This window comes from Morone saxatilis, unplaced genomic scaffold (genome assembly GCF_004916995.1).
Source record: "Morone saxatilis isolate NCDOM2014 unplaced genomic scaffold, NCSU_SB_2.0 Contig2, whole genome shotgun sequence".
NCBI lineage: Eukaryota > Metazoa > Chordata > Actinopteri > Moronidae > Morone > Morone saxatilis.
The window spans coordinates 19,516,607-19,531,496 of NW_023339762.1; the positions used below are offsets into that span (position 1 = coordinate 19,516,607).

Here is a 14,890-nt window from a genome sequence, read left to right on the forward strand (position 1 = left end):
TGATACTGTTAATACATTTCTAAAATTATGTAGAATTAGTGACAATTAACAGTAAAATAAGTATGAGTTCTGTAATTTTACATGGATTTGTTTGTTATCCCCCAGACTTCACTAAGAGTGGAAGTCTTTAAAACAGCTGCACTCATTTTCAGATGTATGCAGATCGAGATATATCATTTACAGGAGTTCATGCTAATCTTTGGTAACACTCTACTTACTCACATACCAGACGTTAGCCTCTCTGAGCTGTTAGCTTAGCTACAACACAGGTACCCACAGAAACCTTTACAAACGGCTACAGATGTGCAGTTTCAGGCCAAACCCCTAAAGTTGCTGTCCTTTGCAGGTCTCATGCATTTTTAAAATTTGCTGAGAGGGAGGGAGCTAGCAGAACTGAAGGGTGTAGTTACACTTTAAACACAGCTGCTGCTGCCTTTATTTGCTCACCTGTCCAAGCTCAACGCTCAAAAACACTCCAACACCTGCCAAGTGTTTACATGCTGACAGTTACATGTGATTTTGCATCTGTAACTGTGCAGGCAGATGAATGCACACACAAATAGGAAAGAATCGACATCACTAAATGGCAAAATAGTTGCAAAAAGAGACTAATTATTTCATAATCTTTGTGTTTACCAGGTATTGTACAGGTATGATTCGAGCCTGAAGCATCTGTGAGATAAACATCCAAAACTAGACAGTATGAATTCATCCCACACCACCAACACCAGCAGTGGTGACAACGCCAGCTTCTTCTCTGGACGTCCATACACGACTGTAGAGATTGTACTCATCATCCTGGTGGCTGGATCTCTGAGTCTGATCACCATCATTGGAAACATCCTGGTCATGCTCTCCATAAAGGTTTGGGTTTTATTTATTTATTCTGATCTTTTATGATTAATGAGTGTGTTTCAAGCATCCATCTCTGGACATCTTGAAAAGCACACCCAGACTTAGAGATAAGAATACAACATGTGCAACCCTGTGCAGAGTGGTAATCTAATAGAAATGAGAAAACGCACATCAAATTGCACAAAAGAAGATTAGCATCTGACAGCCTGCTCCATGTTGTTTCTCTAAAGGTAAACAGGAACCTGCAGACCGTCAACAACTACTTCCTGTTCAGCCTGGCCTGTGCAGACCTCATTATTGGCGTCTGCTCCATGAACCTCTACACTGTCTATATTGTGATTGGCTACTGGCCCCTGGGAGCAGTGGTGTGTGACCTGTGGTTGGCTGTCGATTACGTTGTCAGCAACGCCTCAGTCATGAACCTCCTCATCATCAGTTTTGACCGTTACTTTTGTGTCACCAAACCGCTCAGCTACCCAGCACGCCGCAGCACCAAGATGGCAGGCCTGATGATTGCCGCGGCCTGGGTGTTGTCCTTCATCCTGTGGGCTCCAGCCATTTTGTTCTGGCAGTTCATCGTGGGTGGGAGAACTGTGCCCCCAGGTGAGTGCTACATCCAGTTCTTCTCCAACCCAGCGGTGACATTTGGGACAGCCATAGCTGCTTTTTACCTACCTGTGGCCATCATGATCTACCTCTACTGGCGCATCTCCAAGGCCAGCCGCAGCCGCGTGAGGAAGAACAGCAGGAAGACTTCGGGTACCAGTGTGGGAGAAGGCCCCTACCACAGCCACGAGGAGGCATGTGAGAGCCAGAACAACTGCATCACAACAAGAGGAGCTCAGGAGGAGGCTGGAGATGAGAAGGAGAAAAGGCAGCAGCTGAACGGAAGCAGGCCCTGCAAGGAAGACCAGGTGGACTCCACATCAGACAGCATCCATGCTTCAACATCTAAGGACAGTGCGGCCCCTGTGGCGGCACAGAAAGGCTCAGAGGGAGCGAAAAAGACAAATCAGACACAGCCACCTTCTCCGGAGAACTCAGCCGCTGACAGGCAAAGTTTGGTCACAAGGACAATGTTTAAGGTAAATACATTATGTATTCACTAAAAAATAATCATCACAATTGGAAACAAATCATGCCACTTTATTTCATTAGGCAAGACTTTATGGGATTACAGTCTGTCCACTCAATTTGGTCCAGACTGAAATACATCAACTATTGGATGATAAAGTTTTATACAGACATGCCACATGACACTACATCCCAAAAGGATGTTAGTAAGTGGTGATCCCCTGACTGAGGATGACATTTGTGGTTTTGGGTGAAATGCCTCAACAACTATTGGATGGTTTGCCATTAAATTAGTTTCAGACATTAATGTTCTCCTCAGGATCAATTGTAATATCTTTTCTGATCCCATCAGGTCAAAAAGTTTAATTTGTTGTTTACTTTGGTTTATTTAAAGGTCCAGTGTGTAACATTTAGGAGGATCTATTGGCAGAAATTGAATATAATATTCATTAGGTATGTGTATAATAACCTGAAAATGAAAATCTTTGTGTTTTAGTTACCTTATAATGAGCTGTTTTGTTACCTTGTGGAGGGTGTCATGTTGAACCACCATATTTCTACAGTAGCCCAGAACACACAAACCAAACACTGGTACTAGATAGGGCTGTTCCATAGTTTCTCCCTAGGATGGGCTGACATTTGCCAGGTGGCCAGAAACACGACTCAAAATGAAAGCTAATGTTGCTTTATGTCTGTTAGATGTGTAAATAAGCAACAGTTTGCCATATAAACTTTTATGGGGTAATGTCAGAGTTGTGTTTACAGGTTACAATGAATGAAAATGTCCTCTCCTTCTCTTCTTACCCTTTCCAGGTAACGAAGCAGAGTGCTGTAGCAAAGTGGAAAAAGAAGGGCATTTCTTCCAGGGAGAAAAAGGTGACACGCACCATCATGGCCATCCTGGTTGCTTTTGTCGTGACATGGACGCCGTACAACGTGATGGTCCTGATCAACACTTTCTGTTCCATCTGCATTCCAAACTCCCTCTGGACCATCGGCTACTGGCTCTGCTACATCAACAGCACCATCAACCGGCCTGCTACGCCTCTTGCAACCCCACCGGTTCAAAAACACCTTCAAGCACCTGCTTTCTGTGCCAGTACCAAGAATATTACGGTCACATCACGATGAGGGCGAAAACTTGACTCATGCTTGGATGTCAAAATAATGTGATAAATGATGTAAACTGAGATGACACAAATATTGGAGTGAACATGTTGTTAAAATATAGACATACTTGTGTTATTATTGTGCACTTTTTCAGTGGTAGAACTTATTCCCACTGGAAATGAAACTGTGCTGGTAACATTATAAACTGTACATTTATTATTCTACCATGGATTGATTTTTTACAATATATGGCATTGTATTATAATTCTCAAGACACTACAGTCTGGTGAGAATGCAGTTTATTGTGAAAAAGTACCTTTGACTGGGCGTCAGTTGGGGTTTTAATTTGACAGTTTTTTTTCCTCCTACATGAGCTTGTGCAGTGTGGTCTTTGAACCTGTTTTTATCCAGATGGTATAATTGTGGTGAACGTGATGGTTTTGTGAGCAAAACAGTGATTTTAGAATAAAAGTATAAGTCTAGTATGAGAAGAAGATAATATACTATAGGAAAAGACACTGTATTATTGACAGCGTTGTGGCTGACTGTGAAACAGGAATAATCAGCAAAAGCTGACAAAATCTTCTCTTCAAATTGAGTAAAGAGTGAATGAAAGACCATTAACTGCTGTAACTGAACTTGTGTGTGTGTGTGTGAGTGAGAGAGAGAGAGAGGAGAGAGAGAGTGTGTGTGTGTGCATGTTTCCTCTCTGGTTAGATTTACTCATATTAAACGAATGACGTCTGTAATCCATGTTGTCGTGAAATGAGCCCAATGTGATATTTGTCCATATCTTCCCCTCTTTCTTCATATAATAATATGTTTTCTGTAAATAAAAGTGATGAAGACAGAACATTTAGTTTTCTTTGTCATAACATGTCTCAGATGTGCTCTGAATTAAACTGGAGGTAGGCTAGTGCAAAAAGAATAAGCCCACTGACCCTGATTTATTGGCTCCACCTTCACATCTGGTTTTAGCTTGGCATCACAACCTTTGCCCAGTTTCCTGCTGGGTTGCTGCCTGATGGGAGGAACTACACACACTGCAACCCAAAGAGAAAAAGTGCAATACCGCAGTAGTGTGTGCGGAGGAAACAGAGGAAACCCAGAGGAGAGCAGAGCTGCATTTCAGCTACTTTAAAAAATCTTAATATCACACTGCTGAACCAGAGACTGTTGAGAAAAACTGACATCTGTCGCAGCTAAGTGTGTCTCGTCTCTACAGGAGCAAAACAGGAGATTAAAAGAAACTATAGCTTCATTGTACCCAGTTAGAATGAAGCAAGCTACCATTATAATCTGTTAACATATTGCACATTTAATATTAGCCTAGAAGTCGTTTCCTTACCACAATAACTAATTAAAAGTTGTAACACCTCACTGACCACTAACAGCGACATTTGTATAACCCTCCCCATTTAACACCAGTGTCAGACATTCCTGCACTGACTAGAAATGGGCAACAGAGAAAGAGAGAGCGAGAGGACTGGATACAGTATCAACCCCCACTGCAGTGTCATAAACCTCTCCTGTCAGAGAAAGACCAGATGGAGTCAAACTGAAATCCTCCCACAGTCTTCACACTGAGGAAAGAAAGGACAGAGGTTTTCTGTCTCAACTGTGGGAAAACCTCTTTAGACAGCTGTGGAGCAGTTGTGCCCCCTAGTGGAACAAAGCCTCACTGCTGGAAAACCTGTCCAGGTCCAAGTCCAGTTTGTTAAACATTGTTAAACACTGTGAAAGAGAACATTTAAAAATGTGACCTCCTGTGTGTGGATACTGTGTGTTTTTACTGCAAGCAACACAAAAATGTAATGCTGTCTTTATTAAAACAAGTGTTATAATCACAAGTTACAATCACAGTTACAGGCTGAGTCAGTCTCTCACTGATCACCAAACATAACCTAAACTAAAACCTTAGCTTCACTGATGACCTCAACTTAAAAAACAGGTTTGTAAAGTTTCATGTCTGTCTTACAGCAACACCCAGGTGCCCATAGAACAGGTTTTACTGTAATCATTCCTCCTGTTCATACTGACCATTAAAAGATCCCTTCCTAATGCGATTTCAATGTCATGGGGGGCAAAATCGACTATCTTCATTCTGGGAAAAATGTGTATAAAGTTTATAAAGCTGATGTGAGGTTTCCTCAAGTAGAGTTCCTTCTTAGGTTACAATCTTTTTAGTACAAAATTCCCTCTTTGTTACTATCCTTCCACTGCAGCTCAGCAGGGAAACAAAAAGAGTAAAAACAAGGAAGCTGACAATTATTTTAAAGGACTAGTGTGTAGGATTAAGTGATATCTAGCACTGAAGTTGCAGACTGAAACTGACTGAACACCACTCGTGTCTGTATTTGACGACCTGGGATTGAGAACAGGCTGTGAAGTGTGGAGGAGAAACTATGTTGGCCACAACACTTGTGAAAATGCGAAAGGTTTTATCTGCAGCCAATGTTTGGTTTGTTAGTTCTGGGCTACTCCATGAAGACAAAGTAAATGAAACACCTATATATAACATTCCTATATCCAGAAGATTATACACTAATAAAAACATTCCTATGAATATTATATTCCATTTATATCAATAGATCCTCATAAATGTTTCACACTGAAGCTTTAAGAGAGACTTTAAAAACATAATATTTTACATATTTTTCACATATAAAACCATATTAAACTTAAAACCTTAACATAATGCATTTCAAATCTGAGAACTACACCTTTTATTTTGAGATATCACTATCAGTAATTGAGCCATTTTATTTGGCGCACCCCGGGCTTCTCGTCTTTCAGCCTGGCAAAAAAAAAGGTCAGCATGGGGCCACTACTGATGCTGGTGGGGTTTAATATAAACACGTAACCCTACCGGTTTGTTTGCTAAGTAACCCTCTGTTTGCATTGCACTCATGTCTCACTGTGTTATGAGCCAATGTTATCAAAGACAACAGAAAAACAAAAAATGGGCTCTGCAAGTCCAAACGCCCGAGGTCTTGAGTGATGAACGTTCTTCTTTTTAACATAAACAGGAGACCTTTTGGTACAAAAGACTGTATGTTGACATCCACCTAAATGGCACAAGTGAGTTACATTCCTACATCTCCAGGTTACATTTCCTTCTGTCAGAAAAAGCAGTGCTCACATCAGTGTTTACCCTGCACACACAGCCTCCAGTACTAATTATCTTATCTCCTTTACATTTAGTCAAAGTAACCCAAGAACTCCTGCTGTTGAGTGTAAACAGACGCCTCGCAGGAGGAAATATCAAATGTATGTGGGTAGGACATGGCTGACGTGCCACCTGCTCTGCCTGTCGGATCACCTGAGCAGGAATCTAATTCACTTTATTACTGGCTGCCTGTGGAGTCATGGCCGAGGAAAAGGACCAGACGGGATCCTCCTGGGACCACCTGCCGCTGCCCGATGAGTATCCTGAACCAATTAAGGAGAACAGAGTAGAGCTGAATGGAGAGGCAGAGGAGGGTGCTTCTGCTGACCTCATGAAGGAAAGCACCAAAGATCAGTCAGTAAAATGCAGCCCGAACCTGCTGCAGATGCTCAAGGCAGCAGAGAGCAGGCGGACACCTCAGGGTCAGGACAGAGATGGGACAGAGGCAGGAGATATGGTGGCTGAAGCTCTGAAGACTGATATGGTGAGCAAGAAGACTTTTACACTTCCTGACTTTGACTGTGCCTGTCCAGATCAAGCTGTAATACGTGCATCTGTAAGCGTACTGCACAGGGAGCGTGAATATGCATATACTCAGGTTGTAAATGATCATAGTAGCAATGTGCAGGCCTCTATGAATGTTTGACCAGTACTCCCACATACATATTACACTCATTTTGTCTCTTTGAAAAGACAGAGGAGACTTAAAGTGCAGCAATTTTACACATCAAAGTCTTTTACAAATCTTTGGGAGTATTGAAAAAAAAAGTTGTATGAAGCTGTCTGTGGCTCCAGAAGTCGAGTCAGCGTCTTTTATACGTTGATGTTATTGACCAGGAAGAAGAACGTGTGGAATAAAAAGGACAATATTTCTCGCTCTGCTTCATCTATTTTGATAGATGCCAACAATGTGTTGTGTGTCCAACAATGTCGCAATGCAATGTTAAACTGGTGTTGTACTCTTTTAAACAGACACTGCAGCGCTTATGTATATTTGGGGGAATTGTCCGAGACATCTTTCAAAAATAAGGGTCAAAATCAAAGCAGGAGAATCCAATAAATCCTGCCTTTTTGTTCCTAGTGTGGGTCAAGCCTCAAAAACACTTAGATTTCCCATAATGCAGCTGGACAGCAACATTTATTAAAACCTTCCAAAAAAATCCGAGATTACCCTGATGACATCATTATAACATCATCTTAACTCTGACTATTAAATCGGTGGAGTATCCCTTCAAGAGGCTTTCAATAACAGTGCAGAGCTGCTTTAGTCATTTAGTGAACAGAAAACAACGACAGTCTGCCGTCTGTCCCTGAATGCAACTTTAAAGCTCACTTAGCTGGTTCTTCTGTCACTACAGCTGCTCTCTTCTTTCTCTCTCTCACTAACAAATTCTGTTGTGATTGTGTGTTCATGAATGTGCATCTCTTAACCGTCTGTCTAATGTATACCCTAAGAGCAGAGTGCACTTTATATTCATCTGCAAGCCTCAAGTAATCTTTTCTTTTCATACTAACTCTCTTTCATCTGTAACCTGTTCTTCTATATTTTCCCAGAGTTCCCCCCTCTAAACCTTACAAAGACTCCATTTGTTTCCACTGTCTCCTCTCCACCTGTCACCTGGGTGAGGGTGTGGCATAAAGCGCCGCTCTGTGAACTTTCTGATTAGTTCACCAGCATCGGCTTGCAGCTCGGCAGAGTTACTGTGGTCAGTGTGAGAGCCAGCATGAAGAAAGTTTACAGTCTAGTGAACATAACTAAAGCGAAGGACCAGGAGGCAGTGCAGTCCATCTGCATCAAGGTATCACTGCTTTTGTTCTCCAAGTTATTCTCTTTATGGGAAAAGGTTTTCAGTTTTCTTTTGGAGGGCAGTGAGTCAGGGCTTCATGTTGAATTAGGTTGTTTCTTAACCACTACAACTGAGAACTGTCTTGAAAACTGAAAACGTTTAAAAAGCTAATTAGAAATTCTGATTTTTCAGGCTACAAAACAAAACTTAAATAGTTTCCCAAGGATGCATTTTTTGTATATACATTAAGACCACCTTAATTAAAATAATAATTGGCTTTCATTGTACTATAAGAGTAGCTGGCTTGAATTCAAACCTATTTTCTGAGCCCTGCGACTAAGGTTTCGTGATCATTAAGTCACACTGCTCCAAGCCACAGTTTATTTTGTGTTAACGATTAAGCAGCTGCTTGAGTAAGTGCCTGCTGCATTCAAAAGATTGTATCCAAGTGATTATTACTTAGAACAAAATAAGAGTTAAACATTTGTCTTGAAACACCAACAGAAAATTTTATAACAGAAATTATGTCATAAAAAAACACAAGTGGAACAATAAAGTGGATCTGCTTTAAATGTGTTAGGATGGTGATTGATGACAGATTTTCTTTCAACTTGGTGTTGACTGATTAACTCAACTTTATGGTCATCAGTGTTTGCTTGACAGGAGTAACTAAGGTCAAATTAAAGTACTTTTCTAGTGCATTGTGGATTTATTTGTTGCCTTTTTCGATAGTAGACAGTGTGCACTGATAGGAAATGAGGGGACAATGGGAAAGTCATATGATATATTAAAAAAATAATATAATCAGAGGAAAGCATAGTGCCAATAAATCCCCACAGAGATCCTCATTACAGTCGTTCATGATCATTTCAGGTTTAATCACTTTAAACGAGGATTTGGGGACTCTGATTAGCAACATTACATGAAAGACGCCTCTGTTAATCCTTATTGATAGTGATGCTGTTCCCTAATTCAGCTTTAATGAACGCTATTAGTCATAATAGTAGAAGACTTGTCAGATGAATATTGAGACTTTTATGATGACCTCATGGAAGACAGCCAAACATCTGATTCTGTACTGCGTGAGATTTTTAATTCACACCTCGAGGATAAAAGTCACTTTGTTATCATCACACACACACACACGTGTAAATGTGTGTTTTTCTTCTTCTTTCCATGTTAATTAGTCCTAACCTCATATTACTTCACATTACTTACTATTATATTAAAACTAATGAAGGACTTAATCCTATATTTCCCAGAATTCACTTTGGTAGCATCTTTCTTTTCAGTAACACGTTATAATAAGGGCACAAATCGTATACTTAAGCAATGGTTAATTAATGCATGACGTATGATGACTTAATGCATGTATTAATGCAGGATGTGTCATGGGTTTCTGTTGCTCAACACTAAGAAGAAATAATCACTTCAATATGACTTTTTGTGATTAGTTCACACTTAATACATTTATTCTTAGAGTTAATGTTGATGTGAATGTTAATTCACAGTAACTATATATTTTCTGTATAATTTCTCCTTCATAAAAGTTGTTTGCAGGATATTTTCTCAGTCTCTCTGATAATCTATAATAATATTCATATTTCTATGAGAATAGACCCCTTCATTAACATAGTGGGAGGGACATAAGTTGGTTCTTTTTTGTGTTTGTGTGAGCTTAAATATGTCTGATCATTCTCCTTTAATTTGCCCATTGTGTTGTAAATGTGTCAACAACACCACTGGGTTTTTTCTGATAGGAATATGAAATTATGCTTTTAATCAGAGAAGCTGAGAAAATTCATGGTCCTTGATCACAAAAAGTCTTATTGACGTCACCATTTGTTAGTGGTGAGCAACAGGAATCAATGATACATCCTGTATTAAAGATGCATGAAAACATCATGAGTCATGCATCAGTTAAGCATTACTAAAGTATGTTTTGTGCCCTTATTATAAAGTGTTACCTTCCTTTGGTATATGCCCACAGCTTTCAAACTCCACAACCAGTTTGTAATTAAAGCTTCATGTTAAAAAATTCACATGAAATCATCACGGTTATTTTCTCTTGACACAAAAAATGTTATACAACTGTTTCAATATGGTCATTGGTCAACAGTGATTAAACTGACCTTTACATGTAAAATTATGAGAGCTAATGCCTTAATTTGATCCAGCAGTGTGTTTATTTGTATAGTAGTATAATACACTTATATATATATATACGCAGTATATATATATATATATAGAGAGAGTTCCACATAATAATAATAATTATACTCATAATAATAACTTTATTTGTATAGTATAAGTGCTTTAGAGACACAGAAAACCAGCAGCAATAAAGAATAAAAGCAAAATGAGATATACAGATACAACCAAAAACAACAATCAGAGATACTATTAAAAAGAGATTAAAAACCCCTAATACACAGCAGTGTGGGCTGAAATAAAATAAAAATGAAAAATAATAATAAAAAAATACTTGGGAAATAAAAGCCTGTATATGTAAATCCCTTCTGAGTGCAGAGCCGCCAACTAAACTCGGCAATGATCCCATCAAACGTGGGGCCCTAAAGCCCCAAACACTCTATGCTTATCATTTGGAGGCGGGGGTCGGTGTGTGGGGGTGTGTCCGTGTTGGTGGGTGTGTACATGCGTTCGCCCACGTGGGCAACAAAAAAGAACAAAAGCAGAAAAATCCCCAATAATAAAAGCAGGGGATTGTAGTAGAAGGGAATAAGCCCTCAGTTAAGCTTGCAGGGAGTTTTTTGGAGTAGCTTGGGCTCAGGCAGCAGAGTAAGGCGAGCAGCCAGGGAGCGGACATGGCCAAGTGGGACTCCGGTGGCAGCAGCCCAGACTTCAGACAGCCACACTGGATGGTGAGACAGCAGCAGATACAGGGACGAATCAGGAGTGGAGATCTGTGATAGTGACGGGTTGTGAGCAGTTTTTTTATGTGCAGTTTTGGCTCCTATGACTACATGAAGATGATGAGACTTGTGTGACCTGCAGTGAAGCAACAACTCATGTACTTGGTACTTTTATCTGTCTGACTCTGTGTGTTTGTTTGTGTCTCTTTCTTTGGCTCCACAGCAGATACAGTTCACTGACCAGAAGCAAGAGTTCAACAAACGCCTCACCAAGACCGGTCGTCGCTCTCTGTCTCGTTCCATCTCCCAGTCGTCTACAGATAGCTACAGTTCAGGTATAAAAACATGAAAACACACACGCATGCCATACGCTCTTAAGTCTGATCACATGTCTGTGATATATAACATGAGCTGGTTCTGATCCCAGCAGCACAAGAACTACAGGCCCAGAGGATTAGCATTCGGCGCTTTCTCCTTCAGCTCAACCTTAATTAAAAGCAAAAGTCTTCTGAAAAATTAAGTCTCTTTAATTTGGTCCTAATCGGCTCTGTAAGCCTTTCTCAAACATGTCAATCACTGCCAGAGTTTATACAGACATCAAAGGCTCAGAGGAAAGACTCACCTAGCTGTAGTCTGATTCCTGAAATAATAATTAAGGTTGAAAAACCAGAGCAAATTCACAACTTTTAACAAATCATGTGTCTCCCTGTCACTCTGTTATACTTAAACTATGTTTGCTTTTGCACGTTACATCATATCAGCGGATCGTTTTCATACACAGTGCCTAATTTCTGTGTTGCAGTGTGCAGCGACAACTCCGAGGATGAGTCTTCTCCCAGAGACAACCTTCAGAAGAACTCCAAGGGCCTTTCTGACTTCTGCATCAAAAACATCAAACAGGCCGAGTTTGGACGCAGAGAAATAGAAATCGCACAGCAAGGTAAAGAGAAAGCGATAATAAGGAAATAAATATCATTTATAAAGCACACATCCAAGAAGAACACAAGAGGAAGAGATGAAATGAGAATATTAAGACATAAATGACTCATGATTGTCTGTGATGTTTAGAAATGCCAGCACTGATGGTTCTGAGGAAAAGAGCAGGTGGGGAGAAACCTCTGGCGGGAGCTAAAGTGTTGGGCTGCACTCACATCACTGCACAGACAGCCGTAAGTTCAACGCTCACACATACTGACAGAGTTTTACTAAGAATATAAAAGGTAATCCGTGTTTTTTAAGACATCACAAGTAGGCTACACACTCTGCCTTATCACACTCCTCTTCTGTAGGTTTTTATTTTGACTGACAAAGTCAAAGAGATTTCCTTTAAAAAGCTTCACAGGTTTTATTCAACTAATCATTATATGCAGAAACTCAAAAAAGACATTGATGTTAGTTGGACCTTTTGTGGAGACATCAGAGAAATGCATTTAGTTTGCTCTCTATGGAGTAAACTATCACAATTTCTATTCTATCTATCCTCACATCATGTTACTGTATAACAGAAAGACAAACTTTCCAGAGCTCAATGTCCATATGAAACAATAAATGTCTTACTGTATCTATCTATACCTCAACGTACAAACAGAAACGCTCTTAAATGTATAACCGTTAACTTTTTATTATTTATGTTGGGTTTTTTGTATTACCTTTAATCCGCCTGGTGTATCTCTGATTATAGACTCAAGCTGTAAACACAAGATGTTTGTACTTGTTGTAAACTTGTTTGTTTGGTTGTGGCCGATTATTACAAGTTCTCATCAGAGTGTCTTATTATCCACATTGCACGATTCTTCTCTCATCTGCATTAGAAATAACAGAGTTATAATAAGGTTTAAAAACACTGTCAGAGGGATAACGTGTTCTGTTTGTGGTCTCCCGCAGGTGCTGATTGAGACTCTGTCTGTGTTGGGGGCTCAGTGTCGCTGGACGGCCTGTAACATCTTCTCCACTCAGAATGCCGTGGCTGCTGCTCTGGCTGAACGAGGTACAACCGTCTCTACCTGACTCATCTGATTATTTGTGCTTCCTTGATTGGTGTTTTAATCATCACTTCACTCTGTATCTCAGGCACCTCTGTGTTTGCGTGGAGAGGAGAATCAGAGGACGACTTCTGGTGGTGTATTGACCAATGTGTCGGTGCTGAGATCTGGCAGCCCAACATGGTACTGTGATCAAACCCTCCATGATATGACATGAAACCAAAGACAGGACAGAAGTCTTTATTAAAGGTCCAGTGTGAAACATTTGGGAGGCTCTATTGGCAGAAATAGAAAACAATATTCATAGGTATGTTTTCATTAGTGTATAAACACCTGAATATAAGAAAAGATCATTATATTTTGTTACATTAGACTAAGATTTTTGTCTATAGACGCCACGGGAGCCTTCCTGGAGTCTGCCATGTGAACCGCCATGTTTCTACAGTAGCCCAGAAGGGACAAACTAAACACTAGCTCTATATAGGGAGGGAGGGTAGGGAGTTGCAATCTACGAACTACACCGCGTAGATACCACTTAAATGCCTACACCACGGACCTTTAAATTAAAGATTCACTAAGTTTACTTTGTGTTCTGGATGAATTGTGCTCTTAATGAGAATTTTACTTCTGTTTTTTCATTCTTGTCAGATTCTGGATGACGGTGGCGACCTGACCCACTGGTCTCACAAGAGCACCCGAGCCTGTTCAAGAAACTTAAAGGCATCGTGGAGGAAAGTGTTACAGGCATCTACTCGTTAGATTCCACAACAAAGCTTGAAATGCCAATTCCTACAAGCTGACAAAGTCTTTCTCCAGCTCACTTGTGTGTCGCCTGTGTTTCAGGTTGTACCAACTGTCAACCAGGCAGGCAAGCTGTGTGTCCGCCGGCATGAACGTTAACGACTCGGTGACAAAGCAGAAATTTGACAACCTTTACTGCTGCAAGGAGTCCATCAGTGGATGGGTAATGAACCATGTTGTGATCTTAACACTCGCGTAAAAATCCCCGGTACAGTGCAGACAACAAACCTGACTGTGTTGATTCTTTAGGTTGAACGCGAACCACCTCCAGCGGCCATGCTTCTCCGCGACGACCAGTGCGCTCGCCCTGGGTCCCGCTCGCGGATACGGGCAGCGCTAGCTCGCCAAAGCACTCTCCAGCTGCCCACTGTGCACAATACTATACCCTGACACGTCTCAGACAGCAGACAACCTCTTCTCCTTATCTGTATACAATTAGATAGTTGAAGAAAGGTAAATCATCAGCTAGATAGCATCAGACTGAACAGAACTCTGGGAAGATGCTGATGAATAAATACAGCTCCGCTCGGGAAGTGGAATCCCATTTTGTGCCTCCCAGGCTCGGGTATGAACGCCTGCGCCGCAGGCGCGTTCCACTTAACCCCCAGCCCCCGCGACTGTGACGTCGTCCCTCTTGTGCCACCCCGTGGCCAACGCTCCGCCCCCACCGAACACACTATTTCAAGACGGCTGACCCCGACGACAGACTCCTCTCCCTCGCTGTCCCCCCTCTCGTTCTTACTTGCGACCGTCTCCCCGGAGACTCGGCCTTCCCGCCGTCGACTCTCACAGCTGCGCCTGGCAGGGTGCTCCGGCCCGCAGCCTCCGACTCTGCTCCATCGCCCGCCACGCGGCCATGCACGAGGCCTCAACTGCCTGTACTAGACTAAATCCGACTGCCAGTCTGCTATCCCCGGAACGCGCCACATCTTCGTAACTGGTCCGGTACGTCGTGTAACATTTACGGGAGCGGGTCTGGATTGGCCGCGAACCTTGAGATAACTCCGCATATCTCAAAATCCTGTCTTTATATAGTGTATGATCACCTGAATAATAGCCTTCTGTGGCAGCTGCTATGTTCTTAGCAGTAGCCCCAGAACGGACAAACCAAAAACGCGCTCTAGGTGGGCGCGCTATTTGGGTGTTGTGCATTTCACAAGCCACCCGTACTTTGTCTCGCCTATCTCCTCCTTTGAAAAGAGGTGAAAGCGAGCAAGTCTGCAATCTGCAACTACCACT

At 41.4% G+C, this 14,890-nt stretch overlaps 1 protein-coding gene and 1 pseudogene across 1 annotated transcript in view; both read left to right on the forward strand.

The window, feature by feature from the left end:
* Window positions 1-531: 531 nt before the first annotated feature.
* LOC118330406 lies at window positions 532-3,199 on the forward strand (annotated as a pseudogene).
* A 3,208-nt stretch (window positions 3,200-6,407) lies between these two features.
* The window catches only part of LOC118330407 (S-adenosylhomocysteine hydrolase-like protein 1), a gene marked incomplete in the record, with an annotated part of 10,261 nt that continues 1,778 nt past the window's right edge, over window positions 6,408-14,890 (forward strand). Inside the window, 9 exon segments of the mRNA XM_035664914.1 lie at window positions 6,408-6,692; window positions 11,092-11,203; window positions 11,671-11,808; window positions 11,937-12,037; window positions 12,753-12,855; window positions 12,939-13,033; window positions 13,499-13,538; window positions 13,541-13,604; window positions 13,694-13,804. Of these exon segments, the coding sequence (XP_035520807.1) occupies window positions 6,408-6,692; window positions 11,092-11,203; window positions 11,671-11,808; window positions 11,937-12,037; window positions 12,753-12,855; window positions 12,939-13,033; window positions 13,499-13,538; window positions 13,541-13,604; window positions 13,694-13,804 (1,049 nt within the window).